This window comes from Cyprinodon variegatus, unplaced genomic scaffold (assembly GCF_000732505.1).
Source record: "Cyprinodon variegatus isolate N-32 unplaced genomic scaffold, C_variegatus-1.0 Scaffold161, whole genome shotgun sequence".
Classification (NCBI taxonomy): domain Eukaryota; kingdom Metazoa; phylum Chordata; class Actinopteri; order Cyprinodontiformes; family Cyprinodontidae; genus Cyprinodon; species Cyprinodon variegatus.
This window is the reverse complement of record NW_015150614.1, coordinates 1,030,721-1,050,613: the sequence shown is the minus strand read 5'-3', so window position 1 is coordinate 1,050,613 and position 19,893 is coordinate 1,030,721. Positions and strand designations below refer to the sequence as shown.

General features: G+C 38.8%; 1 protein-coding gene across 2 annotated transcripts; it reads right to left on the bottom strand.

Moving 5' to 3' along the window:
• Nucleotides 1-8,671: 8,671 nt before the first annotated feature.
• On the bottom strand, nt 8,672-18,696 carry LOC107086783 (testis-specific Y-encoded-like protein 1). Of its 2 annotated transcripts, XM_015377954.1 has the most exons (8): nt 17,342-18,688; nt 17,185-17,262; nt 16,993-17,104; nt 16,654-16,808; nt 15,518-15,594; nt 15,163-15,368; nt 8,892-8,945; nt 8,672-8,718 (listed from the first exon to the last, which is right to left on the bottom strand). In XM_015377954.1, exons 1-8 carry the CDS (start codon nt 18,245-18,247, stop codon nt 8,678-8,680), a joined length of 1,629 nt encoding a protein of 542 aa, XP_015233440.1. In that variant the 5' UTR covers nt 18,248-18,688; the 3' UTR covers nt 8,672-8,677. The 2 variants fall into 2 exon arrangements, with proteins under 2 accessions (XP_015233440.1, XP_015233441.1); XM_015377955.1 differs by lacking the exons at nt 8,672-8,718; nt 8,892-8,945 and adding an exon at nt 8,956-12,665 and having other exon boundaries at nt 17,342-18,696.
• Between the last annotated feature and the right edge of the window lie 1,197 nt (nt 18,697-19,893).

Here is a 19,893-nt window from a genome sequence, read left to right as displayed (position 1 = left end):
ACAACACGAGTTCATTTCCCTTATTCAAATTGATGAAAAAAAAAAAAAAAAAAAAAAAATGGGTGTAGACTGATCAGCAGCATGAAATATATTCTATAGTAAGTTTGTTTTCTTTTACCTTTTTCTGAATAAGCTGTGAGTTCCCATACAGGAGTGTTTTTTTGTGTTTTACTTTCCATTCATCTGCTCTTTGTTTGTTGGGTTCATTGAGACATTTCCCATGCAGAGAAAGGAGTTGGCTGTGTTTACAAGCAACCATATAAAAAGGCTATTAGTTACTTATCTATATCCATCCAGTTACCAACAGTCTTCTCTGACGCAACAAGCAAACGGTAGTTTTGAATTTGGATCTGTTAATATTCTACTTTATCCAAATACCCCATGGAAATCCCAGTTTATACCTGAGGCTGGCCCTGTGGTGAAGTCTAACACACTGCTCCACTCTGGGAGTCCAATAGTTTCCTCCTAGCAGAACCTGAGCTGAATAATTCAGCTGCACTTTGTGATGGCAGTCTCACTTTTTTTTTTTTTTTTTCTCAAGCACTGTGAGAGTCACAGGCTATTCTTGATACATCAGCAGGAGCTGAAATTTACTATTAAAGCTGGAGGAGTGGGGCCTGCCACTAGGACTGTGTCACCATTGCTTTTCAGCTCCACAAGAGAGCTGGGTCAGCCCAAAAAGATTCCCGGGATTCCTCTCTGGCTGGCACAAGCGCTCATGACAACAGTGACAAAGCAACCAAAACAGGGGGGAGGGGGGCAGCTGGATGTAAAGAACACCCATCCTGCTAAGAGCGCCTCAAGCTTGAAACTGAAGCCGGTTCTGAGCACCTCAAATCTTTGTGGAGGCCTGTGACGCATGATGGGGCACTGAAGACAAAAAAAGCAGAGGGTGAGTGTATTCTGAGCCAGTGCCCCTGAAAGACAGTCCAATTAAATAAACGCAGGAGGAGATGTGGTGTGTGAGTGTATAAAGTTCACAGAGGAGTGCCGTCACCGGCGGAGTTCACAAAGCTTTGGGTTATTGCTTATCTTTTAATGAGTTGAAATGACTTTGACACTGACACGGCACGGAGGCCATGTTTAAACCCTGGGTGAGAGCCAAAGCTGATCCACCAGCAGCTGTGTGTCAAAGTGTGACCAGGAGGGAGGCTTTGTCTGCCGCCCTATAGGAGGCATCCCTCTGTTTCCAGCAAAGGAAGTGAGTCACCGCTCTGTGTCCAGTTCAAGTTTCCGTGTGCTCCAAACTTTGGACACGGACAGCAGAACACTGACCAGCTCCCAGCATTTTATTGGCGCCCGTTAACGTCATCAGACTCTGTCAGTGCATCATCATCATCATCTATCCTTATCTACCTCATATCCGCACACTGCTGTTTCATTGACCCAGGGGGCAGTGGAAAAGGTTGCTTCCTCACAACAGAAAAAAAATTAAAACTTGATCTATCCTCTATAAACGTTAGATTTTTTTTCACGTTACAACAAAAACTTCTCAGTATTTTATGGGATTTACTGTGATTAACAAACATGAAATATAGTGCATATATGTGAGAAAAATAATCATGCAAGATTTTAAGTTAATTTTAATCTAAATCCACCTTAACTGACAGGATTAGGTGAGGAGAGTATTTTTTAGAGAGGCATCCTATAGTAGCTCTGGATAAGCAGTAGAGATTGTCAAGTTGGGGAAAATCTGACAGAGCAACAATTGTTTATGTCCTGAGTTTATTCTACAGCTTCTTGGCCAGGGAAATGATGCTCTATGTAAAATTGGCAGACATGCATTTTTAAAGTGTTGTAGATGCTGTCCCAAATGTTGTAATTGTATTGATAGTTTTAAAAGAAGCCTCTTATTTCCAGAGAATGGATGAATTTTATACTATCTAGAGTGACAGTATGAATTTGAAACCGCGCCCCCCTATTTCTGCTCAACAAAGAGATGGTCTAGAAGATCTCTGTGGCTATCTAAGACAGACATTAATAACTGCAGAGCGACCAACATCTCCAGATAAATCGTTTTTCCTCTGAAGCATCAATCAGTACTGTTCCAGAGACATAGTATTTGTACCCCGGAGTTAAAACAACCTATTATCTGTCCTCCTGCTGAGGTCTCCTGTGGTATATTGATGAAGTGAAAAGTGTCTGAACATGCCTTCAACTCAGAGGCATGCCCTGGCCTGGAAACATGTGGCCCTTGGAGAAAATGATGCACAACACCTTGCAAAAGTATTTCTATGCCATGCAGTTTTCCACATTCTGTAAAGTGTAAAGTTGTAACCACAAAAGAAAAAAAAACATCTTATTGGGAATTTATGGGACAAATGAGATGAAAGTAAATCATTATTTTAAAGTAGATTGGAAATGATTAATGTTTTTTTCACAAATAACAAAAATAAAAAATATATATGTAAGGTGTGGCACGCATGTGTCCTAAGACCTGTCATTACTTTGAAAAACCACCTTTCAGTTCTATTTAGGCTTCATTTGGTTTGGTTTATGTCTCAACTAGCCTTCCACATCTAGTCACTGATATTTTTGCACATTCTTTTTAGCTTTATACAGAGAATGTGTATGAACATCCATTTTCAAATCTTGAAGTAGATTCTGTGTTAAGTGCAGGTCTGATCTTTATAACATGCCATGCAAACAAACTGATATGCTACTCTAAAGTTCACCTGGATATATATCTAGAGTCTGATGTGCAACACCAGTTTTAGTTTTTTTGCAGCCTCTGACAGGTTTTCTTTCACGATTGTCCTCATACATCAACTCTGGCCAGCATCTGTCCCTGCTGAGGAACAGCAGCCCACAGCATGACACTGCCACCTCTTTTATGGCGAGAATCATAAAGTCAGCATATTTTGTCTAAGTTGATTTGTACAGGCGTCAGAGCAGTTTTTCATGTGTCCACTCCCATGACTTTCCCTAAACTGCAAACAGGAATTGTTGCGTTATTTATTTATCTATTAAATGACTTTCTTATCTCCTTTTTATCATTATAGACTAATTTATTTCTGCTGGATGTCTAAACGTCCATCTCTATAGCTCCTCCAAAGTTACTCGGTTACCCTTTTGATAATGCTGCCCTTATTCTCTTCAACTCTATCCCTAATCTATGTAATACCTTCCTTTTTTATTTACTAATGTTCTTTAATAAATATCTGAGCCAATAATAGACTAGCCTTATTTATATTGTTATCATTGTGACAATAAATTAACTGAACAACTTATAACGCCACATTATGGGATAAGAGATTTTATTTAGAGCTGTTACAGTAAAGGTAAGTGAATTTCAATTTCATTTATGTTTTTTTCAGACATAAAAAATACTGAAAGTCTGGTTATGAACTTCTTCCGTTGGTTTATCTGAAAACAAAAACAAATAAAATGGTTTGTATTGACCTTGGTTTTATGGTGTTAAAGTGTCAAAAGATATATAGCAGAAAAAGGATCATTTCCTATGATTACAGCTTCACAGCCTAATAATCATGATCCTACAGGTAAGAAAAAATGTAAACATTAACGTGCAAAAAAAGGAACAGGTGGTGCCTGCCATCCATGAACTTCACGCATCGCTGACTATCAAAGAGGAGTAACTATGGAAAACATTGTTGACATGAAGGGCGCATACGTGGCACATATTCCAGTCACAGCCTGTTCACCTCGCACTGAATTGCAAGTGGAGTGAGCGCCGGCTTTCCACACAGAACATTGTGCAGGGGACACAGAGTGGCTGCAACTTCCAAGAGATGGAAAACCGTCTGCAGCGGCCCAACTCGCCACGTGTCTGCAGGGGCCAGCCAGCCGCCATCTGCCTCGAAGACAGGACTGGCACTCTCCCTCTGCAATAAAATTCAGCAGGGAGAACAAACAGCTGTTGAAGAAGTTCTCTTGCAAAATAACAAGGGGGAGTGTGTGCTTGGACGGCGCAGAGTTACAGTACATGAGAAGAAGATAGTAGGGATGAATGAGAGTAAAAAGCAATGTGTCTTAACAGGTAAATCTGTCAGCACCCTCTCAGGATGCTATGCTAACAGCCAGTTAATGGTTAAGGGTTGCAGTGCAATGGCAGTCCTGAGAAATGTTTGCATTTTTAGAATGCATGGCTTGAGCTCCATCTTTAAAACAAAGTATCAATCCTTAGATAGAATATTGCTGTAAAGGTGGAAATTGAGTCTCTTGATTTGACGGTCAACATGCATTTAGACACACCGTGCATCCTGACACAGAACCCCAAACACATGCACTTTCTCTACTGCTTGAATCTAAATTGAATTCTCTTATCTGGGCTCGCACCCTTGCTCTCATCACACACACCCTTCGGATACCAGACTCCAGGTGAATTTCAATGTCAAAGACACTAAGGTATTGCAGGAGCTGCAATCTGTTCATTCTGTCAACCGGGTTGCATGTGTGTGTGTGTCATTGTGCACCGGTCCACAGAATGTGCGCTGATTGCTGGGGGTTAGGCCCATTCATCTGTCGGGTGTGATCATGGCTCTCTGTAACTGGGCCTAGGCGTGAGCGTGCTCTCTGTGATCTCCCCGATAAGAGTCATCCATCTGCTGTGTGTATCTGTCAGGACCCGAACAGCTCCTCTTATCAATGCACTCATCCGTTTCCCTCAATCATTCCTGCTCCCTTCTCTTTTCTCACTCTTGGCTGGTTTTCTCCTCTGTGCAGCTTCTTGATCCGGAGAATCACACTTTTAGGTGGACCAGCTGTAATAGAAAACCTGCCAATTTGTAAACTGTGCAAAGCCTCTTGGGAACACTAATGCATACATAAAAGAATGCAAGGCTTTCTATGAAGAAGACTTAAGCATGTGCATGTATGCAAACTTACACACACTCGCACAGAGATTGTTGGTATTCAGGGGCCCCAACTCGGCCTCTGAGATTATCTACAATAGATGAGACTCAAAGAGAAGCAGCAGTCTTTTTTTTTTGTCTTGCAGACCTTCCAGGAGAGAATACCCCCCTAATCATCAATCTTGCAGACGAAGAATTAGCTTTTGTGTGTTACGCTTCCATTTTTCATTCCAACTCAAAGGGTCTGAGACTTGGAAAAGCTACTGAGAACATGAAGCGACATGACAAGAAGATTTGTGTACAATACCAACAGGAGCTTAGATCAGGGGAGTGTAGTGTACACAGAGGAACCTATTCAGGATTTTGCCACCCTTCTCATAACAAAAAGCTTTACAAACAACCCCAACAGCAAAAAAAAAAACAACAACCTGAAGATAGCGTTGCTGCCCCAGCAATCTGTTCATTGTTTGTCACAATCAATACTGCAGGAACCAGACCCATGATTAATTTAAAGATATTGTGATCTTAGGTGAGCTGGATTAAACTGCTTGTAAGAACAGATAAACACTGTTTAAAATGGGCTCCCTTCATGGTGGGTGAACATGAGTTTCATCATCAGTATTAATAGTATACGCCTATCCCAGATTGCATACTCTGGGTGCTGCTGGGCCCACACCAGGACGGGTTTTTGCTAGGGTAATATTTATAGCTGTGCATTAAAAGTGGATTCAAGGGTTTAAGTGTACTGTTGCAACAGAGCTGCTGCTCCTTTGTCAGGGCCTGTCCAAAAATGTCTTTCCTGGGGCTACTTGCAGCATTGCATTCAAGCTGACAGCTGGATCACACAATCGCTGTCATATCAAAGGAGGGGAATATTAAGGAGCAGCTGCAGGATTGTTCTTTTTTTCCTAAAAATTGTATGAGCTGCAGCCAAATCATTGCATGTTTTCTTTTTAGGCCTATCTGTATATCAGTGTTAGTCCCTTTGAATTACAGTCAGCTCCTCCTATTCACACACTACTTTATAACCTCAATAAATACTCATTAAAGAACCTTGTAATATGTCTATCAATTGATTTGAAGATAAACTCAACACTGCCACCTTGTGCTTGCTGTATGTAAAATCTAATGAGTTCAGCCTGACGGAACTTTCATTTCCTGTGGATTTTCTCACAATAATATGGATGCATTTTATTAGATTAGTTATGTGATAGACCAGCATAAATAGTGAATAACTTGTGAAGTAAAGGGAAAATAATTCAAGTTTTTGTTTTGTTTTTACAAACTGAAATCTGAAAAGTGTGGCCTGCAAACACAACTAGCCTTGTTTGACATCTATAAATTAACCAAATACCAATGGAAGCCTGTGATTTAGTATAAATACGTTGTCAACAAATAAAGACATTAACAAAAGAAAGCCATTATTAAAAGAAGTCATGTTTGCAATTTGCCACAAACCATGTATTTCTACCTGTATGGCAAACAGGTGGAAAAGGGTACCCCTCTCATAAGATCAGTCTTTGTTCTGCATTCAAACTAAGATGTAGTACCACTAAGAAGACTCCATCTCCACAGTGGGCCATGGTGGAGACACATTTTTTTAAGCAGAAGTTACTGAGAAGATGGATCATTTTCATTATGGGGTTAATCTCTTAAGGAAACCTGTTAGAAGCCACATAAGACTTGAGCAGGGGTGTCAAACTGGTTCCAGAAAGGGCCGTGTAGCTGCAGGTTTTTCTTTCCGACCAAACAATAGCAGACCAGACTCCATTAATATCAAGTCATCATGTTCAGATTGGACTTCCTTGATTAGATGACTGGAGTCTGGTGTGCTATTGCTTGGTTGGAAAGAAAACCTGCAGCCACACGGCCCTTTCTGGAACCAGTTTAACACTCCTGGACTTGAGGGTCATTTCTTCAGCACGACAATAAACCCAAAACATACAGTCAGAGATACCATAATGAGGTTGAGATGAAAATTCAGCTGAAAACGTGTTACCATTAAACAGGTGTGATTCCATCCAGACTGACTGAGCTGGAGAAATTTTGCAAAGAAAAAACACAAAACAATTTCTGAATGTGCAAAGACGATTCTGCAAAGTATAATTTCTTCCGCTTCAAAGTTATGCAACAATACATTACTGTTGGCCATCAGTCCAAACACCAGAATTGTGGGCTACTCTATGTTCTGCTGGTGTAATATAAAAATAATGCCCATTAAAAGTGTTAAGATAAGTCAAATGTAAAACGCACAGAGAAGTCAAACAACTTTCTATTTATTAGGTCTTAGTCAAAAGGTAGACATTTATCAATAAAGCAAACAAGGTGACCAAAGAAAAACAAGTACAAATCATAAACTACACATTTCTTAAAATATAAAATAAAATCACAGCAACACCTATAAATTTGTCGTTACATCTCTGAGAAAACAACCAAAAACAAAAATCCAGATTGCTTAAGAAAATCTATTCACGAAGTAAATCATAACATCTTATTAAAAAAAAAAATATGGATGAAGTATTATTTACAAGTTCATTGCTAAGAAAAGCGAATACAAATGCTATTTTTTTTTCCTTTACAGTGCACCCGATTACAAATTGCTGTGAATATGCAGTTTATGCAACAAATACACAGCAATAATCCTCTACACAGCAGTTTAAGTGCTATCAATATCCTTTTTTTTTTTGTTTTGTTTTTTTTACAATTTGTGCTAACAGGCATGCCATAACGCCAATATGTAAAAAAACAAAAAACAAAAAAACATAAACACCATTTTTTTTTTTCTCCTTTTAGAAAAATGTAATTTTCAAAGACACAAACTTGGGATGTTTACGTCAGATAATTCAAATTGAATCAATCTAAAGAAAACTCAAAAAATCCTATGTATTGTTACAGAAATCTGGGAATCCACAAAAAGGTAGCTTGGATTAGGTCGGGATTATCGAACATTATATACTTAATGCAACTTGGAGGTTTGGATGTAACATAACAGGACAGGTGCAACAGAAAAGAAAAACACAAAGGCAGTCTATTAAAATATTTATAGACCCTATATACACACTACAGTAGAGTCCACATTTCTTCATATGCAACCAAAACTGAGAGTAAATGTTTTAAAATTAGCCAAGTTATTTCAACAAATCGACCACCGTGATCATCCCTGAGAAGACATTTTGGTTCCATACTCAGTGCATCTGAAATGTACGATCATGATATGAAATTGAACTCATGACATTTTTTCCACTTTGTCACGCGTCAGTTAAGAAAAACAAACAGCTTTTGCAAGATTAATTAATGCCTCTGAGGATTTCGGGATTACATAAAGAAGCTGTTTAATCTAACTTCATGTTAGATTATATTGTATAAACAGGTTTTCACCAAACACAAAGAGACTCTTTATGAACCTTTGGGAAATATTAAACCCAAAAATATATTCAGGTAAAAAGAGTGAGCATGTTGTTCGGTACATGATTGGCTAAAAAAAGGAGGGGGCGGACATGTTGCCTTGGCTTTACAGTTACAGTTTACCCTGATTTAAAAGCTTCCGTTTAGTTTAGGTAAACAAAAGCAAAGACTGATATTTTTGTGCACAAAAAAACTGACACCAGGAAGAACGATTCAATGCTCGTACTGCGTCTACTCTTTAGATTCCCAGTCTCTGGTCCCCATTCCGGCTTGAAATAAAACCAGTGAGAGCCGAAGTCGGTTCGATGGATTTTTAAATCATGGTCAACAGGACCTTTCCAGAGATCCTGTGGCCACTTCCTGATGACCCAGAGCTATTTTGGAGGCACAAAGACGACCTAAACGACACCAGCAATTGGTCTGAATTCATTTTTGATGTGCATCTATTTATCTTCACTTTCTTAGGCCTCCTCCTCTTCCTCCTGATCACTGTCATCAGAGCCTGCAGGACAAAAATAACACTGCTTTAATCCCAAGAGATTGTTGCTCAAGTCCTGAACACACACAGATGTGGATTAGATGAAAAAAAAGCAGAAAAAGACAAAAGTAAATGCTGTTGTATCCTGTCCTAGTTTAACTTTAAAAAAAGATAATGTTGAATAATTGTTGTCTTACCATCAATCACTATTTCACCACTACCCTCCTCTTCTTCGTCCTCCTGGCTCTCATCTGAGGGAGACACATTGTGTTGTCCATTCAGTACATTAGAAGAACCTTTTCACATTTTGTCACATTACAAACACCCGATTAAAAACATTTCAGCGTCATTTTAGGTGACATGTCAAACAAAGTGGTGCTAAATTATCATTCAAAATTGATACACAATTTAACACCCAGGGCTAAACCTTTATATAACCCGTATTGTTGCAGTGAAAGCTTTGAGTTAAAAGTAGCTTCAAACATTTTAAAAAACATTTAGCTGGAGAGCATCTGCAAATCTAATATTAAAGACTTACCACAGATGGGAAATATTTGGATTTAGCTTTTGTTCAAGAGTTTTCTTTTGTTTGAATTAAAATCTTAAAGGTATAGTGGAGGATTTTCTTTTTGGAAAAAGAAATCAAAATAAGTGGTCCTCCTAATTGTCAATCATTCTAGTGATATGTTTACATAAGGTCGTCCTATGTGTTCATTCCCATTTTCACTTACTGGTGTTGAGTCTGACATAGTGGAAAAATTTCAAATCTTGTTTTGGAGAGTAAGTTTGCATTAGCGTAGCAAACAGCAACTTTTAAACAGACCGTGCACGAGGAGAAATGGGCTCTCGTGCATGCTCTCGCACGTGTCTAATAGGCGGTCTCTCTCGGAAGCAGGTACAGGGTTGTGCATGTTCCTTTTTTTTTAGTGGAGGTGGTAGGTCTTTTCAAAAATTCAAGAAAAATTCTCCACAATACCTTAAATCATGAATATTGTTGCATTTAACAGTAGCTCTGTCTGTATGCTAAAGTCCACCCACTTATCAAGTCTTTTCAACCTTCAAAGGATTGGTCCAGACCTTCCCTCTATTAAGCTTCATTCATCGTCATGTGACCTCTAACCAGTTACTCCACACTTAAAATTTGCATTTGCACAAAAAAAACCTTGTGCAATGTTTTAAGCACAACTCAGGATATATAAAAGTAATGATGTGTGAAATTAGAGGGCTGACACAAACTTTTCCAATCGACTATAACAGACTACAAGGCATTAAAACTCACCTGAATACACTTAAATTAATGCTTTTAATTCAACGGGAATCAAAGCCAATGTTGTTCATTAATTGAAGCGTTTATGGTTTATACAGGAATAATGAAACTAAAACAAATGTATCCTCATAGTCACAGAATGCACATTAGGAAAAAAAATGAGGAAGGCAACTTCAACTGGTATAACTTTAAATTTTCCTGTTTCTCACATTTAGACCTTCCCTCAGGACATCTCGGCACTGATCTATTTTAGTTTTAAATTGTCTGGGGCGGGATAATGTTTTCACATAGGCTAAGTTATACTTTAATACTTTTCTAATCTCTTTTTTTTATGGTCATAATTCAGCTCCCTGTCACTTAGCCACCTTCAGCCGCTACATTTTTACAATTGAATCATCTTGTGCTGCAGGATTGTTTTTATTTTGTGCATACAGATGGTTTGTAAATGACGCTACATTCTCATCCATTTTCGATGTTTTCCCCTGTAGGAATTGTTAAGTGGAGCTATGATGCCTTTTCTGCAATAAATCAGTAGTTATCGTCCCACAAAATGTCCTCAGTTAAACGACAAAATCCTCCAAAGGAACAATCACAATATTTTAAGAGAGGAACACAAAAAGCTAACATTAATAAAAAGATTGGCTGTAAAATAGTTTGGTCAATATGGCCCATCAGCTGTAGCATTGGACTAACATTATTTAATCAATTCCATCAGATGAAAAAGAGAATGCAAACTGTAGTGTGAAGTGTTTTAGCATCACAAATGCTTTCGTTGAGACATATTTGCACACTAAAAACATGATGCAAATGGCTTTTATGTATTAATATATTGTTACCCTCCCGAAACCCAAATTTGGTGTGTATTTAGCCTTTCTCTAAGGTACATTGGATTAATAGTACCTATCCAGTTTAATGACTGGACCCCGTCGTGATACAATACATTTCTAATGTCCTTGTATGAGGAAATTTGAAAGAAACAATAAAGAGATGTTGATTTGAAAAAAACATTTATTTCAGACTGCCAACATCAGGACATAATCTGGAATACCCTACTGACCTCTGAGAAAGTGTTTAAGTGCAGATAGCCGTCTCCCTTAGGCTGTAAACAAGGATTTTCAAACGTCTTAGTTCAAGAAAAGAAACAGAAAAATGTCTGACCTTAGTAAACAATTATACTGGCCTTTGGGAAATGCTGCAAAGCGGTTGCGTTCACTCTGCAAGCAGAGAAACACTTTGCATTTAGTGGACTGCACACAGGACTTCCCCGTGCAGTCCTGCCCTCTGCAACACATTGAGTTCTTCAGGTTGGCCATCTCTGGGAGATGAGCAGGAGAACATGTCCAGACAGAGAGATGTGGGATGGAGGTGACCTGTGACCCTTTCATCGCCTGCGGAGGCTGTGTGTATCTTTGTTCAGAACGTTCGGTTTGTTGAGGAATACCTGAGCCACTACCATGCGAAACTCAAGAAATGTATTGATAGCCTTTCTGGGGAAACCGTTTTCCTGGTTGTCTTGGCAAAAGCAAGATCAGTGAAGTACTTCAGGAAGTGAATTGTCCACTTCTTAGTTCGCACACTGGTTCGGCAGTAGCATATCATTCTGTCTGAAACGTCAACCCCACTCATCCAAGGGCTGTACTCCTGCATTCCACCTGACCTTCCAAAGCTCTCATTTCTTTATTATTTTTTTGACCATTGCTGGCAGGTGTCTTTATGCTGTTCAGCTTGAGCAACAGGGAGGATAACAATCAGCTTATTATCATACCAGATGACACAAAGTTCCCCCATCTGCCTTTGCAACTGTTGCTGAAGCACGTCCACTTTGGAAACTTGACAGCTTCTTGGTTGCCTCAGAGACACACTTCTTCATACCTGGATCAGTCAGGTTCACCTTCTTCTTTAGCGTACGATAGATAGCTGGTATGCTTATGAAGAACTGCTCTTAAAGCACTCAAGTACCAGCAGGTACAGTTTTATACAGACGTTTAAGAACCACGGCTCATAAGGTCAGTCCCTCAGAGTCCAAAACTTGAGAGGTTAGCATCTTTGCACCTTGATAGACTTTAAAGTGCAGCAGAATTCCATGCATCGATGCCAAAACAAAGTTCTTTATGCCGATTGTATTGGGCTTTAATGGCAGATACTGCCGTAACTGGCAGGCTACAGTAAACAGGATTGTCTGCTCATCTATCGACACACATTCTGGTGGAGTTTGAAGATGGCAGTCAATGACTATGTGAGTAATGAAAGGTCTCGCTTTCCAAAACGTGATTGTTTTCCTCTCGGCTTGGGGAACATCATTATCAAAGTCCACTTTCAGGTTGCTCCTGAGTTTCAAGAATCCATCATGTAACATTACATCACCAATGGCAGGAATTTGCAGGATGTTTCTGGGTAACGCAGGTTAGAAATCAAGATTGCAGCCCCAGAAAAGTGAGAAATCTCATCAACAGAAGTGTCAAGAGATCTCCCACTCTCAGCAAATGACACAGCATTTGTGCAACAAGCAGCTTCATCAGCTCTAGGTTGAAATACTGCACCATATAATCCTGCCACAGCCAAACTGCAAGCTCATGTTTCAGGACATCGTCTTCACCTTGAAACTGGATTTATTTAGGGGTGAAATGAGCAGACTTCTTTCAATTCCCACGTCCAGTCTTTAGGGGTCCCTTCCTGGGCTCTCCAATTCCTTCCTCATCCAATTCTAATGATAAAAACATAATATATCTAATGTGTAATGTGCAAAAAAAGTTTGGGGTCTCGCTCACCACGATTCCTTTTTTTTCCTACTTGTGACTGTTGTGGCTTACTCCTATTCTCGCTGTCACCACCTTCACTGCTGTAGAGTTTAGCTTCTGCTGCATCAGGTTGGGAATAATGATACCAATCATCTGCAGGTGTACTTGGTAGAAAATAATCATCGGGTTGTTTTTGATCCACAGGCAAGAGATAGAAATCAGGATTCCTCCTCCAAATGATCAGTCTCTTACTCATCTGACAAATCTTCAAACTCGGAGTTGTTTACATTTGCCATGAGCAGTCACTCTGTTTTGGACATACCTGTAGCCAGGTATCTTGCAGATTATTAATTTGTTAAACAAATCTACCAGTCGCAAGAAAGTTTTAATCTTAGAAACTGTTCTGAAAAATGCTCCAGGTGTGTCCAACTGTAGGATAATGAATATATAGTCCCCATGTCCCATAGGTCCTCAAATGTGGACTTCATCTTTGTTTAACTCCTACTTTGCTAGAGTAAAAATAAGTAAAATATGCTGGTGTTGTATAGCTAAAGATGCAGCTATGCACACAAGCACACTTTTTACTTGGATCCCTGGCATCTTGTCTTCACAGAAATAAGTTTAATGTTCTCAAGGCACTATTACATAGTGCTGGTATAGACTATTCACCTTCACTGAAAATGTGCATAATGAAATTTATCCTGTGCATCTAACCCATCCCTTCAGTGAGCACTCAGCAACTTGCAGCACCTAAGGGAGCAATGTAGGATTAAAGGTCAGGGTGACATTCTGAGGTTTGAACAGCTGATCTTGCGATTTCTCCATATAAATGCTTTGCTCTTCGACCACTAGGCCACCAGTCCCTACAACTGAAGGTTTCTAATGAGGCCGATTGGTCAGGAGATTGGACTGTCCTTATATGAGGATGCAAGGATGTGTTAAGCATTCAAATATTGACAAGAAAAACTGTTGCTATGTGGGCATATTCTGTACACAGGTAAAACTAATTAAAGAAAAAGCATAAACTCTAAAAAGTTTTTAAGTTCCTTTTTACAGTTTAGTTATCGCATTTTTTCATGTTGCTTGATCTGATAACTGTGGGTCATTCTGATCCAACAACGTTATATTTAGTTATAAAATGGTTGCACAGTCCTTTCTGGCTGACTGACAAAAACATACAGAGGAAAAGTTTAAATAATAGAAAACTTTGCAAAGTTTGCAATAGCCAAACGCCAAAACATAAAGCAAGTCCAGAACACATTTAAGCAAAATTCCAACTAATAAAGACCAAGTAAAGGTTTATCTTATTGTCTGTGTCGAACAGATGCAATGTTAAAAAACGATAATCTGAAACTATATGGTTTTTCATCATAAACTAATCAATACAGAATTAACCAGAAAATAAAATCTTTGGGTGCTCTCCTGATGGGTGCCATCTATGCCAGGCCTTTTGATAGGTGCGCAGAAGCGGCATCATTTTTCTACTTCAATATATTGTGTTAATCACAACTCTGGTGCTTCACTATAACTACACCGCTAGCAACTCTAGCCTGGCTACTTCGTTTTTCGTGATGTTCTTCGTTTGTTAGGGTTCTCCTACAAAACTCTGATGTTTCATGGAGCAGCTTGTTTATTCAGAGACAAAATTACTAACAAATAGACCTTTGATTGATTTGAAAGAAATGGGTGGCTGTAGGTGCATTTTTGGGTAGTAGATTAAAGGAGAGACAATGTCTGATCAACTTTATAGATTCTTATTTGTAAATAAACTTTAAAACCTTCCCTGCCTTCCATTTCAAAGCCATTTGTTTCTTTGGTCAATTACATTAAATCTAGAGCTGCAACTAACGATTATTTTGCAAATTGATTAATCTGTCGATTATTTTTTCGATTATCAATCGGATAGCCAAAGGTTCCTTAAAGAAGATTTTTAACTAAATTAAACCAGGTGAGAATAAAACTTTTCCACTTGAGGAATTCTGGATAGAGCATAATGAGAGGCAAAAACATTTATTTTTTCTTAATTGCGAAATGTTCATATATTTTTGTTACAATTTTTATATAACTAGAACTCTAAGTGGGTTGCTTTGTCAGCTAAAAGCATATTTTAAAGTCTCAATACTCCAGTTAACGATTAATACATTTCTAAATTAGTTCATAATTATTTCAACATCGATTAATCACAATTAATTAATTAATTGTGATTAATCCAAATAAATCCCAATGGAACAGACATTTTGTTTCAATATCACAAAATTATGAAAAGGTCAGGTTAAATTATTAAATGATTCAATTGTTGTGTAAATTATTCCAATTATAACACAATATAATAAACACAGTTTCACAGTTTAAATACGAATTTAAGCAAAAAGCTAGCTAACAGCATCATAAAGGAAAGGGGAAAAAAGGAAATAACCAGTAATTCAATGGTTCTAGTTTCTAACAGCTGTATTTTGCACTAACCTGGACTCCTTTGCCTGCCGCCATCATCGTCTTCCTCCTCCTCCTCTTCTTCTTCTCCTGCACCTTCTTCTTCATCTTCCTCCTCCTCCCTGCTGTGGCCTTGTTCAGTGTCACCACCATCTTCACCCGGCTCATCATCAGAGTCAGAAATAACAACACAATCATCTCCATTCCCGTTTCCAGCTGCTCTGGCCTCATTCGCATTACTAGAGAAAGAAGACGCCATGTAAGCAGTTGTTACTTGATACAGCAAATCATAAGAATGAAGCAATATCTTGCTACAATTATTTAAAGACAATGACATCTTGAATTTTAATAAGGAGTTTATTGAAGCCAAAGGGCCAGTCTGTTTTACCTGCCGTTCTCCCTCGGTTCCCAGAGAGGAGTGAGGTAGTATCTCAGTGGATCTCTGTAGAGGTCGTCCTTAAGTATCTAAACAGCAGCACAAAACATCCTGTTAATACAGCAAGCAGGCTGAGGTGGATGATATACTATGAAGGCACTATAGATGGACCAAGCATGTTTCAGTTATGAGCAGACAAGTCCCCAATCTCCATCTAATTGCACTTGGAAAGAATTGACCAAAAAGCATTTATTCTTGAAGACAATTTAATGCATCATCACTGCATTTAAATCCACATAACAGCAAAAACAGTATAAATGTTTAATGTACATGCCCAAATATTAGCTTGCATCTACAACCGAGAGGGCTGCCACTAAATAAAAGTATCATCATAGAAGTAAAACAAACAAACAAACAAACATAGATGGTAATACCTATGAACTAGAACCATATAAATTAGTCAGATACAAGTGGGCTCAACTGAATTTGAACATGACCAAACTTAACATATGTTCAGCTTATTTGTATTTTATTGTAAAGATGAAAAAAATGACTTTTTTCTCATTTTTACGTTCTTCAAATTGAAAAATCTTTATCCAATTTCAGTAACTGTTAAGCCAAGGGGCTTTTAAACACGTGTATTAAAGAACTGGTTTTACAGATGATGATGATGACAAGTTACTATATTTACCAGTGTATAAATATTTTAATAATACATGAATCTATCACATCTACCAAAGGACTTTTTATTTTACCACAACTTCATGTTTCGCTCTATCATTATCAGGAATAAACATTAATTGTTGATTGCTTTATGGCAGCCTACCCGCTGTTACTGTAGTTTAAAGGAGATATCCAATTAACTTGATCATATTCAATACCACCACTCAAAGAGAAGGGCCTCTTGTTTGGTTTGGGACTCCAAAAATATGGTTGTTAAGTTAACTGAGCCTTGTATATTCCTCTTAGTTATGAGTGTCTACCGCATGGTTATTGGTTCATCAATGGTCCAATAATAACTACAATGGATAATGATACCCGGGTTGATAAAAGTGACAAAAATTACACTCAAAGTTAGAAGCAGCATCTGGCTACAGACAGTCAACTATTTTGGATGCATCAGGTTTGTGCATGCTAGTGATCTTTACCTGTGCTACATCATCCTGTGCTGGGTTGCTGTGGTCACTGAACCAGCTGAAAAACGTCTCGTAAACACCACGACACGACTTCCTGGGCTCGCTGTTGGCAGTCAGGTTGTGTCCACGATGCCAAAGAATGGGGTTGGAGAATGACATGGGCGATCCTAAAAGCATCAGCACACAGCATACACAGGTTTTAAGGATTCGTCAAATTCAACAAACCGGTGGAATAGTCAGATACAGGAAAAAGAAGAGGTCATCCTAATTTATTTTCAATCATAACAAAAATAAGTTATGTTCGTCAAAAAGATTACATTATAGTTCAGTTTACAATAGAAATGCAACTACCTCCCATGCCAAGGTGCAATTCCTTCATAATGATGTTATTCTGGAAATATGGGTTCCTTCGAAAGTGGAAGCGAATCCTGTAGCCAAGTTTGGTATTTTTGAAAGATTCAACCTGGGGGAAAACACCAGAGAAAGCTTAAATCTGACTGTTTTGCATTTATGCTAAAAAAAGAAAAAAAAAATGGAACCTACCTCAAGATCGGTCATGTAGCTAAGAGCATCTTCATCAGTCTCATCTATATGAGCCGAGAGATGGGGATGGTTCAAAAGCTGGAGTGTTAATGTTAAGATCATAACAATAATAAAAATAAAGTCCACCAATTCAACTTTGTTGTTCTTTTAAGGATACAGCTGTCACCCAAAACCCAGGGATGGCTTTTGTGATGGAGCTTCTCTGATCAAGATGCGGGCGTCTCTGGCGATTAATCTTCAGCTCCAACCGTTGATGGAGCCTGGCGCTTTTCTTTTCTAGGGCTTCAAGTCTCATCTGCACTTGTGCCAGCAGAGCAACAGACTGTCTCATCTCAGGGGCCATTTTGACCGACACAATTGCACACTCCCCATCATCATTGTCATCGTTGTCGGATGGGAAAGAGGAGCTTGGTGTGGAAGATGATCCTGATATGGACTCATCCCCTTCATCCGCTTCAGGAGCATCGTTTTTCTCGGTACTGCGTGCTGATGTGGAGCTGTCTGCTGCTGCCTGTGTTTTTGAGGCCACCTTTGAAGGCTGCTGACCTGTTCGCTGTTTGTTTTTACTACCATGCTTCACTTGTTTGATTTTAGCAGATGAACATGGAGCGTCTTGACTCTCTTCTCCATCTCCTCCAGTGAGGCTGGCCAGTGCTTCAGCTGCTGCTATGGCTGCAGAGTCAGACTGCTCTACAGGAGTTGAGGGATGCTTCTGTGCTTCAGTCGCTTTCTGTGGTTCTCCCTTAGGATCAGTGGCTGCAGAGGGCTCTGAGGACTGCGGTTTTTCAGGGCTGGAGCTGTTGACATCTGTACGGTCTGGAGCTGGATCGGGCTGCAAAGCAGTTCCTTCAGAAGTACTGTCTGTTGACTCTCTCTGGGCCTCTTCTAGACGTTCAACTTCACTGTTTTTGCAACTTTTTAATGTTTGTCCAGTTTCATTTATGTCATCACTTACTTTAACAGACTTTTGAGGAATCGCACTATCTTCATCCTTGCCTGTTGATGAGGTCCGCTTCCTCGGTCTCCGATCCTCGGGCTGTTTGCAGTCCGTCACTTCACTCATGTTAGCAAGATAGCGAAAGAGCTAAGTGGCTAAGAGGCCCACGGGCTCTTCAAACTGACTGCAGTTGTTTGCACAATTTATGCCGCAGCTTCTGCAATAAGCGCAACGTTAGAAGGTATGCGGGAGCGTTTAAACTACATTCTAGGCAACAACAGATCAGGAACAACTCTCGTAACTCTCCGCGGCCTCGCGCGGAACGTTAATATGCAAAGCTAAAGCTAACTTAGTTAGCTTATGTTAGCCAGTTATGCTTCCTTACCGAACGACAGCACCGCATTTCCACTACTAAATTACCCGGAACAAATACTTGATCTAATCATTCAAACCCACAAACGTAAAGCAGCCTTCAAACAATAAGCGCGTTCTCTGGGTAAATTTGTATATCGGTTTATCCGTTAGCTTGCTATCCGTGAAGCGACGCCAAAGAAAAACAATCCGCTGATTGGCTGCGCCACGCCGCGCTAAAAAACCTCAGCCAATCATCTGCAAGGGTGTGTTTACATGGCGTGCTGTGGTGGAGTTAACTGCGCAAAAAGGACACAGCGTCCAAATACTGAAAATCAGTTTAGAGCCTTATTACACAATAAAATTGTGACAGAATTTAGGTCAGATTGTTATTTTTGTATTAAATAGCTGGACTGATAAGATGACGTCACACTATATAATTAAATCAATTTCATTTTTCTTTTATCTTCAGGTTAATCTCAAAGCACTGCAAGAGAAACATATCAAAATTTTTCCCCACATACAAAATCCAAATCATCACATATTTTATTTTAATGCTTAGCTACTTTATTGTTCTGTGCAGAAAGGCGAATCTGTCGGACAAATCAAATTGCATCTAACACAGTAATAACGTGTGATAATAACTAGTTGAGTATGGAGGACGAATCCTGCCATAGTTAAAATAAATACAGAAATAAATATATGCTCAATAAATAAATAAGGATACAATTAATTGCCCCCCAAAATACAATAAACAAATAAATGTAGGTAGAAATTAAATTATACAGTGAAACATAAATGTATATATCTCTTTTAATAAGCTTCTTTATTTATTCGCCTTTGTTATAATTACCTTATTTATTTATTGTCCATTATAATAGTCATTTATTACTTATTTTTTAAGTATTTATTCATATGCATGTGATAATATTTTTGTCTGTAATATTCTTTCTTTGTATTTTTTTACCCTATTTATTTCTTCAACACTATTTATTTCTGCCTGTCGTATTTATATGTCTGTATGCATTTCTGCCGCATTAAATGAGGAAGGGGTGTGTCTTTAGGGCTTAACTTCTTCTAACTCACAGAGCTCGGAGTATTAAGTTAAAAGTTCTCTTTTCTGTTACTGTTGTTCAATTAAAGTAAGTTTTAAGATAGTTTGAGGCAAGCATATATATTATGGAAGAGGATTAGGGCCACTGAAAAAATAAAAAAAAGGCAACCGATTGTAAAATTTCATTTCAGTTTATTATGGGAAAAAAGTCAGAATTCTGACTTTAATCTCAGAATTCTCACAGAATTCTGACAGCTAACAAACATGTTAGCATCAAGCCGTAGCCATGTCTGTTTTAGAGACTGACAGCTAACAAACATGTTAGCATCAAGCCGTAGCCATGTCTGTTTTAGAGACTAAACTAGCT

Bases quoted from the DNA above. Each gene is read 5' to 3' on its own strand.
- LOC107086783 (XM_015377954.1), bottom strand. From the start codon at position 18,247: ATGAGTGAAGTGACGGACTGCAAACAGCCCGAGGATCGGAGACCGAGG. The intron at 17,263-17,341 runs GTATCCTTAAAA...TTAACACTCCAG, and splicing joins CTGGGTTTTGGGTGACAGCT to CTTTTGAACCATCCCCATCT. The intron at 16,809-16,992 runs GTAGTTGCATTT...TGATGCTTTTAG, and splicing joins ATTGCACCTTGGCATGGGAG to GATCGCCCATGTCATTCTCC.